Here is a 21,357-nt window from a genome sequence, read left to right on the forward strand (position 1 = left end):
TAACGGCATTTTTAATTCATGAACCGTTTGTGGTGCCCGTTTCAAAACAGTAGTTTAAGCCATGTCCCAAATGTATGCATCTGAATATTTGAGGTTTGGAGAATGTGAAAGAAAAAGGTAAAATTCACGAACTTCTGCAGCACTATGGCAAGTTTTCTCGTTATCCTGGTGAAATTGATCTCCAAATCACCTGCAGAATTGATGTAAACAAGGATGAAGCGTGTTGAAATTTTTATGTACCTCTTCTAGCAAAGCCCAAAAATGTGCTTCGTTTGCCTATCATACATTTCTAAAAAACTGAGGATTTTCATACTTTATCGGTGCGATAATTTCAAGGAATCTAATTGTTGATGTACCTGAATACCTGAATGGAAGATCTTTTCAACCCAAGATACAAGGATGTCTTTTCGAGCTTGCTTTTGGATTTTAGAATGCGCTGAAAAACATGTTCATCGTTATTGTTGTTGTTGATCGTCCTTGTTGGCCCCGAGTTTCCTTTACTTTGGCACAATACACTACCCGTATTTCTGAACGATTCAATAACCTACAAAATCGCAGTATTACTTAAAGAACGTTCATGAAACCATTCTATGAAATGATTACACACTATCGCAGATTTACATCATTACATCGGTCCATTCCCTATAAACAAAAATAAGATCTATCAGAAATAATTTCTCTGATCAATTGTTTAAAGTTGACAGTTCTATACAAGGATAAGACAGCATATACGAGGATCGTCCCAGAAGTACATGGTCCTACAAAGAAACAAGAATTCTCAAGCTCCTCAAAATAGCCATTAGCTACCAACATCACCTCTTCATTGTTGGAAAATCTTTGAACACCGAACAATTTTTTAAGTCTGGGAGCATAAATTAATCTGAGAGGGGCTAAATCTGGCGAATAGGGTGCATAAGGTGGCAATCCAAACTTTAATTCATTCATTCATCAATTGTCTACCAGCTTGCGCACTTCCAGACGACGATCATCCAGTGGATTTTCTCCAACATTTCAGTAGTCATCACCTCATTTCATCGACCACTACGATGCTGGTCTTCGCAGATCGTACGGCCTCGTTTTAACTCTGGTACCGAATATTTCACTGTGGATACAGAAGGAACAGTCTCACCTAGTGTAGAATCTTATCTAGCGTACTTTCTAATGCACTGGTATTTTTCAAGAAGCAACTAACGCCATCTCTAGGTCGTCGTGTATTCCAGTTTCAGTTTCGAGCTTTACTGTACTACTATATTCAATAAAAACCTATCTTAGATATTGTTCAATGGTAATTCCTTTGTTTATGTACGACCTGATTTTTTTAAGAGCTAGAGCTCGTTTCTTTAAAATATAGTCCAGTACTTGTACTTGAGGTACTCAAAAAATAATTAAAAAAGCAATAAAATAAATAAAATCTCTTTTAACGTCAGTACCAATGTTGTGTTTTAATATAACCACAGAAAACTTATTGGTTCGAATCAATATTTAATCATAATGCCGTATCAAAGTCATACAAGGTTATCATAGAAAATAAATTGGATAGCAGTCAATACTTCGACGTTGCATCTCTTCAAAATATACCACAAGATTATATTTTTTCCTCGTGCGGTTTAAATTTGAAATTTGAAAACGAGACGTTGGACTTCGTAAAACTATAGACACAGAACAAAAATCTCCCAAGAAATTCAGTCCTCCTCCATATATTGTGGACCTGTTTGGATGGAAATAGTTTTAATGAATTAATTCTGTATTTTTTTCTGCCTTTGTATATTTTAAATAGAAACAATTGAATTTTTTTTAACCCAAACAATTGAGATGGGACGTCCGGTACGTGAACAGTTTGTTGACAGTTCATTGTTCCGAATTAATTATCTTTTGTTTGCGAGTAATGAATAGCAACATTAAGAATCCGCAATTACGTCTTTTCTCAGTTAAAAATATCAACTTCATCCATTAGAACAAAAGTAAAAGTGAAAAAAAAAACCATCATGAAATAGTAGAAATTCCAACTTTTTTTATTAATTATTTATTAATTCATTCCAAAAGTATTTGAATATCCCAATTATTTGATCAAAATTCGTCTTTTTTGTCAGTGTATATAAACATCGTAATGCAACAATTAACATCTTCTATTTATTTTTCATTTTACACAATTTGAACCGCTCCTACCAAAACGTAGTTTTTTATTCCGTCATTATTTTTTTTCCTCACTTCTTCAGCAAGTTCCGTTTCAAATCGTATCCTGATTTTTCCGTAACGAAACGAGGAGGCCTTAAGACGTCTGCGGAAATTACAACAATTAAGCAATCCAAAAGGAAAAAAGTCGAGTATCCGGCATAGACACAAAAAATCCTATCATGCTGAACTTTTTCCATTACGCTGAAAGATGTTTACACAGCTAACGAAATATATGCAGTTTGAATTTGTTAAATTCGGAGAGTGATTGGTAATTATCGTGGGCTATTACCAAATCCATATCTATCGATTATTTTTGGTCTAATGAATAAATCTTTGTTTACATGTACTTATATATAAAAATAAATCGAATTTGTTTTCAGATAGTTTAAAAACATTTTTCTTCTGGCAAGCCCCTGGTCGATTTATTTGTATTCGCTCCCTATAACAGTCGTAATTGGGAGTTTTATTCTGGAGACATTGGACTAGTACGTGCCTTCATTTGTCTGCATCATTTAATGAAACGCGTACTTTATAATTACAAATACAGTATCATGAAGTTGTTACCGGCGACCAGGACGTAGACGACGTTCTGGGTAAAAAAATAAACGCAATTAAACATGGATGGACATCACTCCGCGCCACACATAATCGTAACCATTAAGCTATAACTGTAACCAATTTCATCTTAGACTGTAGTCTTAACAAAAAAAAACGACTCGTTTTCAGCACTGAATATTTAGCATAACATTCTTTGTATTTGTATTTTCCATTGATTATACAATTTGGAATATTATTAAGTAGTATAACGCAACAAGTTCTAGTTCTAGTTGTAATTTTATACTAGAGAACAGGAAAACTTGGTTTACATTGTCATTGTTATACGAGGGTTGCTACTTAAGTTTTGAGACAGTCAAATAAAATATTTATAGTTGGATATGGTTTTTCAAAACATTCTCCATTGGATCAATAAACTTTTGCATGCTTTTTAACCACCTGTCGAAGAATTTTTTTCATTCCAATTGAGATACCTCCCAAACATGTAAATTGAACGCATGTACGCATCTTTTTCGGGTTGACCTCGCACTTTATTTTTGATCTTAGGAAACAAAAAGAAATCATTGGATGACAAACAAGGACTGCACGGCACATGACCCATCAATTCATTGTTTTAACTGTTTAAAAACGTTTTTAATGTTCAAAAACATAAATTCGATTGTTCTTGAATGGATTCATCAATCTTCGTCTGACACAATCTTATAAATGTCTTTTCAAACACCCCAATGGCATTTTGTCAATATTTTTTTGCACCAACCGGCACGGAATTTATCCTGTAGCCAACCACGGTGGCTGAAGATGGTGCTTCATCACCAAAAGTTGAGGCAAGTTGATCGGCACACTGAAATTTTATTTTTTGGTGAAAATTGAGTGTTTCAAGTATCTATAAACAACTCAAATAGCACTCATAGGTGTTGCCACATCTCAAAACTTAAGTAGCAGTCCTTGCAAATTTGCTGCACTTGGGCTGTGGCTGCGTCCTAATAATAAAAATTATTGTGAGCTGCTTTTAAGAATGTTTTATAGGCTAGAATTTTTAAAAATTCTGCTATCGTGCCTGACCGCTGACAATATTTTTTTCTTTTTATATTTTCATCGCCAAATTACAAAAACTTATGAATCCTGGGGTGTGTACAATCTACCGCACCGATTGCAGTTGGAAAACGATATTTGTTAGATCAACAACAACCACTTAACTGCATCCAAATCTTCTCCAAACCTGCCTGCACTACAGAAGTGAATATTTTACAGACAGTAGTTTGGTGAACACCGAGTTTTTTCACCTACAGAATTTTGATAACTTGGATTCGACGAATATCGCAGAAAACATTCATCGTATTCATAGCTTATAATGCAACCATCGTCTCCAGAAGCTCCTAAACTTTTTTCTAAAATAGTCATTACTAGTTTTAGTTGATACATCATATTACCAATTTAAAAAATAAGATCTAACTATAGAAATTCAGCTATAATTCTTTATATTATCTGAAGAAACGTTATTACTAATAGCAAATTCTAAAATGTTTAGCAACTCTACCGAGCACAAGCAATTTTTATCCATTAGCTTTCAAGCATTTACTTTGATTTTATGGTAATTGCTAGATTTTCATTCATTAAGGTCAATGTGATCATGCAAGATGACCCACTCAATTTCATTATATTTTTTTTAAAGTCGATCAATGTTGGTATCTTTCAATTATATTCTGAAATATTATGTGTCTTAGTTAGATATATAACAATGAGAAAACCCGTAGATATTTTTGGAATCTTAATGAGATCTGAAGCTTCAGACATATTTTCAGAAATAACTCAAGCTCAAGAAATATTTTAAGCAAAAGTGTTTAGTGAGCATAAAGGCGTATTATTCTGAATAGGGGCTACAAATAAGAGGAGTTCGGGCTATAAATCACATTTAAACAAATACCTCAAGACAAGCCGGAAACGTTCGTGTTCCATCTCTCCAAAATAGGGAGTGAGATTGATATTTGAAAAATTGATGTCACGGAAAATGTTGGGGTCGTTGATTTGCGATTTAGCAGCAAAATAATTTTACCACCATTCATACATACGAATTATGTTATCACGTAATTAAATCTCAGTTAATATAAATACTGTACACTTAATCAAAACATTTGATAATCAATATCAAATCAATCAGAAAAATAATCTAGATATACGAGAACTCTATATATTTTGGGATGCCTTGGAACTATAGGAGTTAGAGCTGGCAGTACTGTATCTTTGAATATACCTTTTTGAGCTCTGACTGATGTTAGAAGTTAAGAACTCGTCCCCGACATGAAGCCGGTCCTATTCCGTTATAATGGTATTTTAAGATTTGGCGAAATCACGTTCAATACTTTTTTATATAAATTTTTATCATAGCAGGCGATTTGTTCACATCGTTTCTTTTGAACTAATTTCTAAGAAGGTCTATGTATTCGTTTTGTTTTTTTATTCTCTAGAATTTTTGAAAACTTCGTTTGGATATGTAAACGAGTTTGTGTAGCGCAAATTAGATGGTACGAAATCAGGACCTAAGCCTTCCAAGAATGCTAACAATTACAAAAGAAAACTTTGCGAAATGGAAAATATTGTCAGATATATCATAGGTAGAAAACAAACAATTTTTAACAACAAAAAGAACAGGTTCAGGCAGATTAACGATTGAAGCTTGACCTCAGCATTCCAGGAATGACATCCCCACAATTCGACTGTGTTATAAATATCAGAAAGGAGAGAAATAAAATTGATATAAGATTACTCTTTACTAAGATCGTTTGATTCAAATTTTAGGTTCTCAACACATTATTCATAAGCATTCCAATCAATTGTATTTAATACCATTTAGCTTCAATCTTCTACATCCTGTGGTTATGATAATTAATATTTTATTTCAATCGAAATATTTATCTTTATCACTCTTAGAACAGATTCTATGCTATGACAGCAATGAATCTGCGTTGGATTTTGTTTTGTTTGTATGAAATTCTTATTTTTTGTTGTAAGCTCCTTTATTTTAGAAATTTTAAGAATTGCGTTTCAACAAATTTTCCTGATTTATCTATTAAAACTGTAACTATCCAAATAAAGGAGAATAAACAAAGGAGATGGGAACCACTAAATAAATAGGTTGAAAAAATAATTGCCATCAAAAATAGTGAATCTTGATCGAATTTACGACAAAGATTTGTTAATCAATCATTGAATAATATAAAATCCTATATTTATTTCATCAATACAGTAGGAATAATAAATCATATCATCTTGATATAGCCATTATTGAAATGAGGTATTTCAGATCAATCTTCCAGAAATGTACCGTCTATTTACACATTGATGTTGTATTATATTTTTCAAGATATTTCCAATATTCTGTAAACAATTTTAGAGAGTACTGCGTATACAGAAAACTTTTCTAATACGGGAAAATTTTTTTGTCAACATTTTTATTCAATTCTTAATGGAGAAAGTTTGTTGGCCTTTAAAAAAATACGGAATATGTCAACAGCCATTATCTAAATTGGTAATAATTTTCGTAGACTCCAACAAGCTCACAAATTGAATATCTTCGCAACCATGTTAAATGCATTTCACATAGTAATAACCCAGAGAATTTAACATTTGCACCAAGATGAAATCAACAGAAGTTGTAAAACTTTGGCGCTATTCTATTCTATCATTCCGTAGTGTGGAAAAAATTTTATTCGAGGTCAAAAAAATTAGTGTTTCGTGATTTACAGCAAAATGGTAAGTTGTGATTCAACTTGTAAAAGCTGTAATCATCATAATAATGGAAATTAGCAGAGATTGAAAAGATTTAAATTAAAAAAAAAATTGTGAAATTTAATCGTCTTAGTTGTAACTTTCAAATTCTTCTTGTTCTTCTTGTTCTTCTTTTTCATCTTCATCTTCATCTTCATCTTTATGTACATCTTCATCTTCATCTTCATCCTCATCTCCATCTCCATCTTCATCTTCATCTTCATCTTCTGAGTGCATGAAAATTGCGTTAATAGCGATGTATCACATGTCGCTTCGTTGAAATCAAAATGATCCTCCGCTGTTGGTGTTCAATATTAGAGCCTTGACAAGGTGTACATGCAAAAGAACTAGTTAGACTTTTTGTAACCACATTTAGCACTAGTAAAGTATGAACTCCAACTTCAACTCCAACCCCAGTCTGTAGAGTCTAGCTGATATCTTAACCACACTTGAACTTGTTAATATACCCAAAAAGATGTTGATATACAGCATTCAGGTTGGAGGAAGACAAGCCAAATGAATTTGTGTTTTCACTTTTAGTATTTTTAACTAAACATGCATATCTAAGCAGGTAGTTTTTTTAGGAGCTTCGTACATAGAAAGAAGAAAGCGAATACCGTTGGTAATAACTTCTTGTCTAGTTGAAATATTGTTTTCAAAAACTTCAGCACTTTGAACTGAATCTTGTTTTTTAATCATTTTGAAAATTGTTATTTCAACCTTCCTGTGAAATGCAGATGTCGTGTCACATCCAGTTACATTATTTTGTCACTTTCCAAAAGTAAACTTTTTGATGAATAGATTTCCGATTGATGTTGAGCTTTTCCTGGTTTTTTGACAATTACATCTATTTGAGTCGTTATATCTCAGAAACGATGACTCGTAAAGAAAAAAGTATTGATTCGTTTTTTGTACATAATTTGATGATCTACAATTTTTATTAGAAGTATTTTTTTGATAAAACTCACCGTTTTGTTGAAAATCGCGAAAAACTCATGTTTTTGACATTTGATATTGAATAACATTTTTTCCACACAAGTGAATAATGGGGAACTTTCAAATATGATTTTTAATTATTTATTTATTATCAAATTTTGAACAATTTTTCTGATTTTCTGCTTGATAGGAGTTTATGTAGCTTCGAATGTCTAAATTGACCAGATTATAAGTTATATAAATAATAAACCTGATGTAGACAGATGGATTAAATCGAGTTTAAGGAAATTTATCTTTATAGACAATATGACAGAAGAATTATACATGTCAACATAAAGTTAATAGCGCCAAAAGTTTTACAACTTCTGTTGATTTCATCTTGGTAGGAAAGTGCAAATTTTAAATTCTCTGGGTTATTACTATGTGAAATGCATTTAACATGGTTGCGAGTATATTCAATTTATGAGCTTGTCACACTATACGAAAATTATTACCAATTTAGATAATGGCTGTTGACATATTCCGTGTTTTTTAAAGGCCAACAAACTTACTCCATTAAGAATTTTAAAAAATGTTTACTGATTCTCAGCTTTTTTTATTTTTTATTTATCTATGTAGCTTCACTCTTTTTTTAGTCTAATTTGACCGGACTATTACTATTAGCTTTTAATTTTTAATTTGAATTCACTCCTATGAAAGTCGTTTTATTAGATATCTCTCACTGTTTCCAAATAATGGTTCAAAGTTATGTCGAATATCAAAAAAGGGACCCTAACAATTCCAGTTAATGTTCGTTTTATTAAGCAGATTCGTTGACATTCACCTTCTATGATTTATTTTACTGCCTCTAGATTCTCTTCTGATGTATAATGGCACTAGAAATCATTTTTATCCGATAAAAAAGTCCAAACATAGCTGATGGACCCTCATCGGTGAGCAGATTATGCGTTCCCAATTTTGGAGGAGATGTTTAAAAACTTTTTTATTATACACGGCGTTTCAAAAAAACGTCAAAATGTATCTCTAGGATACATAGAAAACTGAAAAATATTTGGGGTTTGCTCGGTAAAAAATTTTCGTAACGCCATCCGGAACATTTTGATTTGAAAATTAACCAATAACCGATGCTGGTATAAAGTATTAATTAAGTTATTATTATTATTATTAATTAATAAGCATTATATGAATTGAGAGTTTTTTGTCGCGTAAATGAGACTCCATCGATTAAACAAAAATCCAGTCTAATCAGCATAGAATTTTGTTTTTCAAAGTTAAATAATTATGGGTACTCAAATATTGGAGGCCTTAGTATGAAACAAACAACAACTTGATGATGAATTGTGGTTCTGGGACTCAAACTGTTGTTGTTTCATACTAAGGCCCCCATAATTATTTTTAACTTTGAATTTTACACGACTTTGCCATGGAAAACTGTGATAGAAGATGTTGTAATTGGGTGAGTAACCATTTTCAAAATCGTTGAATACGGATGGCGCTACGAAAATTTTCTACTGAGCAAACTCCAGTTTTATATCTATCCTAGAGACGTGGTTCACCTTTTTTTGAAACACCCTATATAGTAAATTACAATCACGAGTAATAGAAATACTTTTTTCAAAGTTTGGTTTCTTCAGCTTCACATTTCAATTGCTTTACGAAAATGTGATAGAGACTATGAGATTTTGTCGTACATATTATTAATAATAATTCGACGGGCTTCCGGTGAATATACCTTTACAAAAAAGACCAACTTGATGAACAAGATAAGTTGGAAGCCGTAGTTACGATACACTGAGAAACAGGGCCGTAATCTTTATTATAAAGCAGAGGTGTCAAAATCATAATAACCATATTAAATTCTGAATTCGTAGGTGGGCCAGATTGAAAATAAAAAAAAAATAACTGAAATAATATGCAGTTGTTAAAAGTCATATCAAAGTTATAAAAGATGGTAGGTAATTATGTTGATCTAGAGGATCCAGATACCTGACTTACTGACTTTTGTTTTTGACAAGATCATTTATGTCCGTATCGCTTCGATTACTAGACTCAACTGAGTCACGTCGCTCCGATGCACTCGTTTTATGTGGTTAAGGAAGGTTCTAGTTTAGACTCGAAGCGCGTGGAATATTCTATCGTTCTCGACAAAAATAATAGGATATTTCCGCTAACTGTTACGAGATGGCGATACTGTCTCTCCCGCTTGCCCAGACACACGCTGCCCTTGAAATTACTTATACACATCCGATAGATGAGAGTACTAGTATTTAAAACATCCGTAAAGGAATCGAATGAGGTCTTAAAGCTCTGAAAAACATGATTTTTCTTTCTGTGACACATTGCGATCGCGGGCCTTATTGATACGACCCAGGGGCCAGAAGCAGCCCGCGGGTCGTATCTTTGACGTGACTGATATTTTGGTACTCGTTATATTTGTGTGAATACTGAATGTCAATTCTATTTTTTGCGTTGTGGTACGGTCGAATTTTGTTAATTTTGAACTTGTTTGTGCTATTTCTCTATTCGTATATATATTTAGTAGGTCTCACAGAAAGTAGTCAGTCATCATATAAGTTCCCAGGAATTATGACAATTTCTATTTCATATTGAATTCAGCTGTTTCAAATGTATTAAAACAAGGATAATTTGTACCTACATCCAATTTGGGATCCCAGAAAAAAGATTACAACAATACTAATTATTCATCGATATACTTCGTATTTAGCTCTTCTAAAAATTACTGAAATTGTTTGATATTCCTTCTCAATGTTAGTAGAAATATCAATAGAAATTGAACCTTTGTTTGCTACCATTATGAAAACAATACATTTTTAACACTGTTTCGAGCAGTTAGAAATGTCAATATATATTTTATATTGTTACAAAATACCAGTTTATTATATTTGTCTAGAAATAACAGCAGATCTTTTTTGATTGGTTGATTAAGAGGTTCAAGTATGTTATAAGAAGATTATATTTTCAATTGAAACACTCCGTATATGTTGTATTTGATTAAAGTTTGCTTACGTGATCAATTTGATTTCTTATACCCATCAATTTGGGTTTTTAACACTTTGAGCCCCGGTGCGGTCCATAGGACCGCAACAGAACTTTCCCCAGAGCCCAGAGCTGTCCTGCACGACGTATTTTTTTTTCAAACTTGTTCCTTGGCCCAATGGACTGTATTTAAATGTACTTTACATTTTGGGTGGACCGTCCTGGGATGATCTTGAAACATTACCCTACACTTGGTCCATTTGCTTTTTTTGCATGATCTTCACCTCTATTGTAAAACAATTACTCTTGATGTTGTTTTCGAATAATATTTGACTAAAATTTTTCATCTGTGTCACCTTCACGTTACATGAATCTCATATAATATTTTTTTAAAAACACCGCACTTTTTGTGCACTTTATATAAAAGCATAAATCATCGTTCAAACGATAAAAAAACAAATTTTGATATAATGAAAATATTTATTTCGAGAGAAAAGTGCAATATAAAGTTTTTTGTATATGCTCCGGGCCCTGGGGAAAGTTTTGGTGATCAACTTTCAATTTCAAATAAATTTTTATTTAGTTTTTCCATAAATCCACGCCCCATATAGAGTGTAAAAAAACAAAAAAAAATTTTGAGCCTGTGGGAAAGTTTATCAAGTTTGGTTGGGGCTCAACGTGTTGAGTAACAAATGCACATATTCCCTCATTTTTAATGTGTACTCTAGCCTTTTTTTTGCCCAGAGGTGGGGTGGGAGCCAATGCCATCCTCACAACGGGCGGGTGCAAATGCTGTGAGTTTGTGTGGGACTCTCACCCACTAAACCACCCTCCTCAATCCTCGGGAGTGTCGTACGCCGGGAGGACAACAAATTGTTATTGCATCAGCGTACAACACTTAATCCTTTGGATTTTTGAGCTGTTTCTTAGCTTCACTCCTCTCCACCAGTCCGTCAAGACGGCACAAAAAGAGAGAAAGTTACTGAGCCACTCCACCAACTTCAAGGTCTTACAGCTCCCAGGAGTAGGTGTATTCTAGCCCAAATACTCATTACTCCAAAGCGACAAGTTTTTGTAATTTTTCTAAGGCTTTCGATTGTGTTAATCGTAATATTTCAATTAACAAATTACAGTACTATGACTTCAGGTTAACATCTCTCTCATGGTTTAAGTCGTACCTTACCAAAAGAAGTCAGCTTATAAGGATTGATACAAAGATGTCTCCTTGCTATGGAATATGGAGTGCCCCAAGGCTTAGTACTAAGCCCTATTTTGTTTCTTCTGTTTATCAACGACATTGCAGACGACAATAGTTTTTCTTGGAACAGCCCTGATCTCACGGTACTTCATAGGACCATATCTAGTGACCTAATCTCCTTTAAATCATGGTGCGATTTTAATCTTCTCTGTCTTATCGTTTCTAAAACCAAAGTTTTATCATATAAAAATACACTGCAGCCTTTTGATTAAACAACACCACCATTGACGTCGTTTTAATCTGTAAAATTATTAGGGCTTGTTGTAGACAATTCCTCCTGTTTTGGGCTGAGTTCAGTTTCCAAAGAACTGAACTTATACACCTCCTTAACAGTTTATGATGCCCTTATTGAGTCGAATCTTAGATATGCCCTTCCCTTCTGGGGTACGTGTGGTGCGTCTCAATTTGAGCGAATCTTCAGACTACAAAAGAGAGCTGTTAGATATTTACTCGGACTAAGACTCACTGCAGGAACTCCTTCAAAAGATTAACTTGAGTTTTTCTTCTTTGTTCATCTTTGAATCCGTTTGCCTAATTCGTAAGCACGGTTTTCCAATTTCAGAAAGATCGTTGCACGGCTATTAATTTCACGGAGCATGACCTTTACCTACCTACTCCACGTTCAGAATTAGTTAAGGGCTCAATATTTTAAAATGAAAAAAAAATGCATAATCACTTGATAATTGAAATCAAATCGATTTTATTACTCATTGTGGTTTTATTCTGTATATTGAAACTTTATTTTATTTGTATCTTTATTTAGTTAGTTTTATGCGTGTTTTTTGGTTTTTACAAGCTTTTGCTTTGCAATAAAGCATTTTTCTCTCTCTACCTTCATCGGATGATGTTTCCCTATTATCTTCAGGAGCTGAAAGAAGACTACTAAGAAACGGAAAAGGTATTTATTTGAAATGCACTCCAAACCTATTGCCAGTACAGGTTGTGTCTATTGTTCTCATTATTCCCTTTGATATTAAAAATTACGTAGCGATTGTCATGAAACCTGAGACATTTCCTTTGTTCAATTGTCTACCATAGTAACATGTTATACATAAGAATGTTAGAGTTAGAAATAACTGTGCTGACTCTTTTAAACTGTATCCGCCGCATATATTACCAAAAACATCGAGATAATTAAAACAACTTCACACAAAACTTCTTTTATCTATAATTCAAAAACTAGTAAATGCTGAAAAATATATCGGCAATATATCCATTGAAAAAGAGTTGTTGTATTTTTGGTAAAAATTGCTTTCTAATTGTGCTAAAATCTAATGCAACTTGAAGTAGACAGAGAAGGAGATAACAAAATTAAATCCATCCTCATAATGATATAATACAAACATAATCATAATTAAGCACGAAAACCAACATTATTAAAGTCAATAGACGCTATCGTCATTTTGGATTTAATACTAGCGTGTAAGTTTGTACTACAGCTGTTGGTTTAATTAGATCTTGTTATGAATCTTGTCAATACTTTTTATTTAGTAGTAATTTGATAGTGATTTGAAATGATGTGAATATATGATATTTTTATATTGTTACTTTCAATTAACTAGTTACAACTGGTTACTGAGAAAATATTCATCAACCATTAAAGACGAATTAGATTATCAAATGAAAAAGCAACCAGACTAAAAAGTTTCGTCAACTCTGTATTCAATTAAATAGATACTTAATAATGAATAGGAAATCCGGTCAAACAAGTTTCAAGAATGTGTTTTAACACGTAATATCTCAGTTTATGATCTCTGCGATCATCAACGTTGATATAAAACCTAGACCTAAATCTGTGAAAGTTTTCAAATTTTTATAATAATAATTATATAAGATTAATAATCATAAATGGATACAAAAGAACTCTTTTATAATATTGTTCTGAGGAATAACAGTGAATGCAAAGTAAACACAAAGTCAGAAATCTACAAAGCTACATCAGTTTTGAGATATGGCAACACTGATGTGAATATGTCAGATCTGACATAAATGTCATAAAGTTTGACATTTTTAATGATGAACTTGTCATACGATTGCTATTTGAGTTGTTCACAGATACTCTTGTAGTATTTCAAGTAATTCAATCGCAAACAAGTTTGTGCGATGATTTTCTATGACTTTCAATGACGTGGATTAAACCAATAGAAGTGTGTCGATCAACTCACTTCGACTATTGGTAATGAAGCACCATCTCGAGCAACCGTCTTTCGCTGTTTTCGCGAATTCAATCCTGGTCGCACTTTGCTACAGAATGAATTTCGTGAAGGTCGTTCAGAATCAACTTATGTGCTAGAAAACGTCGATGCTGTGCGTAAACTGATATTGCAAAATGCTCATGTGATATACCGTGATTTTGAGGCATATTTGGGCATTATTTCCACTCGAATACATTCAATATTGCATGAGCATTCGACTGTCAAAAAGATTTGTTCGCGGTGGATATCAAACAATTTTGATAATCGCTCAAAAGAGCTCGTACCAATTGGTGAATTACTGGTTATGTCACCGTTCCAATTGATCAACATATAACGGCAATTCTGCTTGTTACACCACCATTTGTTTGCCAGAAGTGTTCGGTAAAATCAGGGCTAGTGAGCTGGTGTATTGTCTTGATGAAACAACACTTTCTTCTAAACCAAATGCAGCCGATTTTGCATGATTTCTTAGCTCAAACGTTGCGATGAGTTCGCATAATGATCGATGAAAACATCTTCACTATGCTGTTTTTGTTTTATTGTGAGCAAACGCGGCATCCATCTTGAAGCGCATTCTTTGAAATGCCTACCATATCTGCGAGCTTGCGCACTTTCAATCGACGATCATCCAGTACCGCTTTGTGGATTTTCTTCAACAATTCTGGAGTCGTCATCTCATTTGGTCGACCACTTCGATGCTGGTCTTACGTCCTACGTACGTCGTACTGCCTCCTAGAATCTAGTTCCGCTTTTATACTGGTTGGGCCAATTTTTTAATATTCACTGTAAACATTGACTAGTGATGGCTGCCAAATAAATATCAAACAAAGTAGCGTCTTCAAACTTGAAACTAATACTGTATAGAATGTGTAATTTCGAATACAGTGGCATTTTTGAACCAACTACTACCATCTCTAGGTCAGGCAAGTTAATTCTGGACCATCATCATATATATAAAATTGCCCATATTCCACGGTGTGGTCGACTGTTAATTTAAGTTTTTCGAAAGGTCAAAGTGCTGTAAAATAAATAAACGTAGAAGTGTTTTAAGTGGCTGCTTCAATTTTTTTATATAGTTGCAGTTGTCTTATTTTTGTAATCAAATCTTAGCATTTCAAATCATTGAAACTTTCTATAAACTTTTCTCAAGTTTCATTCATTTATTTTCTTTTTGTAAATATAACTGCCCAGATTTCTCAACTGTTTTTAATTGATAATGATGAGTAAGTATCCAGATTTTGTCAATCTACATTAATTTTTGTTGGAATAGTATATTACTACTAGGCTAGTCTTGATAAAACTTTTTTTCCGAAATAGTTTAAATTGTTCATAGTTTCTTTGACGTGATTCCAGTAGAGACGGGCCTGAAACAGATCCGATTGCAGAAAAATACAACAGCAGTGTTCCATTACAAGTAACCAAGAATCCGTTTTGAAGGAACAAATCTAATATGTGAGAAACAAGAATTCCCACGAAGCAACAGACAATTAATATATCATTGAAACATTTTAACTAATAAAAGTGTTAAATTAATGGAATTTTTTATAATAATACTCAAAATATATTTAAACAATGAAGAGTTTTATTCATTTCATAGATATTATACGAGGATTGTCTAAAAAGTTTTCGATCTTCACCTGAAGATGTCAGCCCTTATAAATATAAGTTGGGAAATATATTTGCGCATGCGTTGAGATATTCCCACTGAAAATTCAGTCATTATGGACGTTTAATATCACCAAATCGTCGGCATATAATCTGCCTATGACTAGCTCCGGGGGAGGCGGTCGATCACCGACCTTTTCGAGTCATTCTTTCTATCTGAGTTTTATTGTTGATACATTAAATAACAAATTTTTTTGCTCATTATTTTTTATCTTCTTAATGCTATTTAAGGTTTTTCATCGAAAAAAATCGAACAACTTTATCAAATGACAGGTCTGATTAATAGCTTGAAACTGTTTTCTTTTTTGTAGTTCAAAAATCGTTCTCCGGCACCTAGCGTCCTAAAATTTTTTTTTTATCAAAAGTGTGAAAAAACTTCTGGTCCTTTCAACCAGAAATTATTGAAATTGTTATCGAAAAGCTTTGATAAAAAATACCACTTATCTTTCTGATCGAATATTAAAATATATTGTTGTTATAAAATAAAAAAGTTCCAACGAGATAAAGCGAAAGAACATAAAAATTTAACTAAATGAAAATTCAAGCAAAGAGGTGTCAAACAGTTTCAAGCTATTCATTAGACCTGTAATTTGTTAAAGTTGTTCGATTTTTTAGTTCAAAAACCAAAATGAATGTAATTTCATAGCATTTAATAAAAAAGAAGATAAAAAATTATGAACAAAAAAAGTTGTTGTATCAACAATAAAATTAAGGAAGAAATACTGACCTCAAAAAGTTCGGAGGTCGACCACCCCCCTTCCCCAGTGCCGGATTAAGCTAATGGCTTCGGGGGGCTATAGCCCCGGGCCCCAGGTCCAAAAGGGCCCCATCATTTGGAAATCATTCTGTATTTTTTGATGTGTTGATACCACAAATCTAACGTATTGATATTATTTTGTGAATTTTTCCGGGTTTTCGAATTCCTTAAGGGGGGCCCGTCATTATTTTAGCCCCGGGCCTTATAAATCTTAATCCGGCCCTGCCCTTCCCTCCCGAAGTTATCATCGAGTTTAAATGTTAACATGGGAAATCCTATGGCCGGTTTCCTCAGAAACATATACGTGGAGCTTTAAAGCATCTGACAAAAGTTCTGGTCCATGGAAAGTGTCTGAGACTTCATGATACTAGTTCTCAATCTTCTTAATCTTCTTAAAACCAGGAAAAGCTCAACATCAATCGGAAATCTATTCATCCAAAAGTTTATCTACTTTGCGAAGTGTAAAAATACTTTGACCTTCAATAAATTTTTATAATGCTATGGCGCCAAGTTGAAGGCTTTTGTGATATCGATAAAAACTGCAAGATAATTTTGTTCATTCGCAAAAAATTCATGGATTTCGGTTTCCAATTCAACTACTTTAATCTTTTATTATAATGTCCATTAAAGTATTTTGATTTATTACTATTATAACTACATATTTCTATTAACACATAACAGGTGCATGATGTACTAGCAAGATAACTAACATTTCCGTTTCCCTTTCAACAACTGGTTCTTTGCGTGACGCTTCTTTCTTCAATTTGTTTCTTATCGATTATAATAAATCTGATCTCAATAACAAACACAAAACATTTTGTTTATTAAGTTCTCTATTGAGCAAAAAAGTTTTTTAAGATCCACTTTCATTTTATTTATCAAAATCAATCAAACTTTCCTATAGAACGATTTTTCTTTGGGTTAAAAATAGGTTTCAGTTTCATAAAAGTTGATAATAATTCTCTACTTTCAAAATATTTTCAGATTCGAAAGCAGATAGTAGTCGCTGGGGACCGGTTCTCAAGAAAAACATGGGTGCAAAATCAAATTCGATGTTGATTACAGTTGTATGTAGTTTTTTCCATTTCTTTGTATCTTTTTCCATAAGTCCAACTATGTTATATCATAATGGTTGATTTTTCAAGATTTTGGTGTCGTTGGAAAGATGGTACTCCAAAATAAAAATAATAGAATTTGGTAACTGATAAAATTTGAACAAAACAATTTGTTGCTCGTGAAAAGTATTCAAAACAATATTTATCGTTTGTTTAGATTTAGTTTGAGCTCGTTCCAAAGATCTTTGTAAATTTATTACACTTCTGATGCTCCAATTTCCTTACATCGTGACTTGAGTTGCAAGGAATGATTTAACTTACTTTTATGATTAATTACTAAGCTCGCATCATATTTTTTTTGGATTAAATGATTTTCATAAATGCCATATAGTAATAAATTAACATGAACCATCCAATTAATATTTAAACATTATTTTTTTTCTATTTCTGTGTAGCTTCATATGGTATGAGGACATGTTTAGGGTCTTTCTTATGGTCAGTCTATTAAAAATTAAGTTATTACAATAAACAGTGACGTGGACTAAAAATAAAATATAATTTCCGAACGTTTTAAATAAATCTGGATTGTATAATTTGAAAGTGATCAAAAGTTTTTTCTTTGGCTCATTTAGAGACATATAAACTGAAATATAAACCAAATGTTCAATGGTAACTAATGGAGCCAGAAGTATAACAGGAAAACAGAAAGTGGCAACAACGATTCTTCAGAGCCCTTTGTGTCTGTGTGTTTTCTGCTGAAAAGGTTATGAATTTGGTTATAAAAAATTGTTAATAGCATCTTGTCAAAAGGTTAAGTGTTAAAACGCTTCCAACTTGAATAAAAGAAAAAATTAAGCAACCTAAATTAAAGAAAGATAAATAGTTGCAAAATTGTAGTTCATAATGGATATCACAGCAAAATTAAATGATCTGAATCTTAAATTGCACGGAAAGGGAAACCTAGCCTATGTTTTGGTAGAAAAATTGGTTTGTTTTAAAGAAAAATTAATAGAAGATAATCAGAGTTGTAAATTACTTCATTTTCAGTTTTTAAAGCAGTATCGCGATAAAACCAGTACAACTGTTGCCACGAATTGCTTCAGCACATATATAAAAGAAACTGAATATGAATTTGGTGACAGATTTGAGTAAATCAAAACCAACAAATCGACTTGAGTATTCATAGTAAATCCTCTCAACACAAATAGTAACGAAATATGTATTAAACTATTTGAAATTGAAACTAGATCTCTAGAAATGCAATTGATCGATTTAAAAAGTAAAATTTACAGAGTGAAAAATCAAGTTTGAAGAGCTGAAAGTCCAGAAATGTATGTATGTACGTAATAAAAGTGGATAGTTTTAGAAGAAATGCCGCGATTGGAGTTTCTATATTCCAAAATCCTTCAGTGAAGTGAAGAAGTTGAAATTTGGAGTGCTAACTATCTTTAGATCTACATAATCGCGCGACGCATGAATATAATCAAAAGTGAAGTAAAAATCAAACTAACAAATGAAAATTTGGAGTCATTTTTGAAACAAGTTATGCATGCAAAGCCAACGGTCCCATTGTACTTGTTTGCTCCAATGTTTGTTTTTTGTTTTTTATTTTCAGTGAAAATTACATTGTTTAGTAAATTTTAAATTTTCTTCTTGGAAACCATTCGAAATCATCGCTCCCATTGAAGTTATTTGTTATTGTAGTACAAGTTATGTTTGTGAATAAATGTTAAATTTTTTAACTTAAATAATAGGTAATTATATATCTAATTTGTTGTAACAAACAATAAAAATAAAACAAAAAAATAATAGAATAGAATATTTTTCCTTATAAATAAAAGATTAGTTTTTTACCAAAAAGTTCATTTATACGAGTACTGTTTCTAATTGGCACCAAAAAAATTTAAACTCTATAAAAATTTTGCAAATTTCGTAAATTGTAATTTTTGGCTATCAAAAGGTTGAATAAACTCAATCAATCTATTTGTTTCCAGACTTAACATATGTAGGATTATCTAAATAAATAATTATTGTTTCAGGTGAATATATATTCAGGCAATCAGTGATGCTAGAGCTGGGTAAGTTTAAATGTTCTTTTTATTTAATTTATAAACAAACTGTTTTTTCCGTTATGTCAAGTTCTGTAATTGTGGGTGATGAAAATATTCATATGCCCTATTTATACATATCTTACAGTGAAAAATCTATTTATGAATACCCCACTTTGACATTTTTCAAAATACCAAGGTGCAACTGCTTCACAAATACTTTCCTAATACGAATGTTCATATTATCCAGGAGTAGTCGGTGGATTACTAAATACGATACTTTTAACGTGCCTCCATAAAAAAATCCATCAAAGTCAGATCTGGGAATATGGGTGGTCAACTACATGGACCTCCTCTTTCTATCGATCTATTTGGAAATTTTCTATCAAGACAATTTTTCACAATTAACTGAAAATGCGCCATTTAACTGCAGCAACATATTTGCTTTAATACTCAAATATGCTTCAAGAGATCCTGAATCGCCGATTCAAGAATCTTGTGAATTTTTATCCATTCAAATGCTACGAGAGACCGTATAAATACCCTGTACATCACATTTTGGATTTCCCAGGACAGTCCCGACTTCCATTCTCTTATCTCGTGTCCCGTTTTGTCTGACTTTGGGAAACGAATTGTCCCAGGTTTGGGAGATCAGCAGGTAAAGGGTTATTGAAGGAGACTTCGAGGAGGGATCCTAGATACAATAACTTGTACATGTACAAATTAGGTGGTTGTCATTAGGCCCAGCCCATGAAGAGATTTCCGAATTTTATCCCGCTCTCGTTTTGTATTTTCTTTATTTGAGACGATGCCCAAATTGCCAAGCTTGGAAGGCTTGGACCAAGATCAACCAGAATCAGTTCATCACTCGAAACCGTTGTATGTCTCCTTTTTCTTGTTAATATATGCGCCATCCTGGAAAAACCGAATAAAACTCTTCAGAAAACATTATTGCTAGAAAAGAAAAACAATTTTTTGGTTCCCATTGTCAAGAATTAAGCAGACGTAGACGTTTTTCAAAGAGCAGTTTCCGATTTAATTTTATCCTGCTCCTGTTTTGTATTTTCTCTATTTGGGAGACGATTGCTCAAATTACTGAGCTTAAAAGGTTTGGACCAAGATCAACCAGAATCATTTCATCACTCGAAACCGTTGTATGTCTAATTTTTCTTGTTAATACATGCGCCATCCTGGAAAAACCGAATAAAACTCTTCAGAAAACATTATTGCTAGAATAGAAAATTAATTTTTTGGTTCCCATTGTCAAGAATTAAGCAGACGTAGACGTTTTTCACAGAGCAGTTTCCGATTGAATTTTATCCTGCTCCTGTTTTGTATTTTCTTTATTTGGGAGACGATTGCTCAAATTACTGAGCTTAAAAGGTTTGGACCAAGATCAACCAGAATCATTTCATCACTCGAAACCGTTGTATGTCTAATTTTTCTTGTTAATACATGCGCCATCCTGGAAAAACCGAATAAAACTCTTCAGAAAACATTATTGCTAGAATAGAAAATTAATTTTTTGGTTCCCATTGTCAAGAATTAAGCAGACGTAGACGTTTTTCACAGAGCAGTTTCCGATTGAATTTTATCCTGCTCCTGTTTTGTATTTTCTTTATTTGGGAGACGATTGCTCAAATTACTGAGCTTAAAAGGTTTGGACCAAGATCAACCAGAATCAGTTCATCACTCGAAACCGTTGTATGTCTAATTTTTCTTGTTAATGTATGCGCCATCGTGGAAAAACCGAATAGAACTCTTCAGAAAAAAATATTGCTAAGAAAAAAAATAATTTTTTGGTTCCCATTGTCAAGAATTAAGCAGACGTAGACGTTTTTCAAAGAGCAGTTTCCGATTGAATTTTATCCTGCTCCTGTTTTGTATTTTCTTTATTTGGGAGACGATTGCTCAAATTACTGAGCTTAAAAGGTTTGGACCAAGATCAACC

The 21,357-nt window shown here is 32.8% G+C and overlaps 1 protein-coding gene across 1 annotated transcript in view; it reads left to right on the plus strand.

Moving 5' to 3' along the window:
* The window catches only part of LOC130897560 (nephrin), a 363,213-nt gene that overhangs the window by 135,077 nt on the left and 206,779 nt on the right, over positions 1–21,357 (plus strand). The window contains exon 2 of the mRNA XM_057806483.1: positions 19,398–19,436. Within this exon, the coding sequence (XP_057662466.1) occupies positions 19,398–19,436 (39 nt within the window). The remainder of the gene's footprint in view (positions 1–19,397; positions 19,437–21,357) is intronic.

The sequence above is a fragment of the Diorhabda carinulata genome, chromosome 8 (genome assembly GCF_026250575.1).
Source record: "Diorhabda carinulata isolate Delta chromosome 8, icDioCari1.1, whole genome shotgun sequence".
NCBI lineage: Eukaryota > Metazoa > Arthropoda > Insecta > Coleoptera > Chrysomelidae > Diorhabda > Diorhabda carinulata.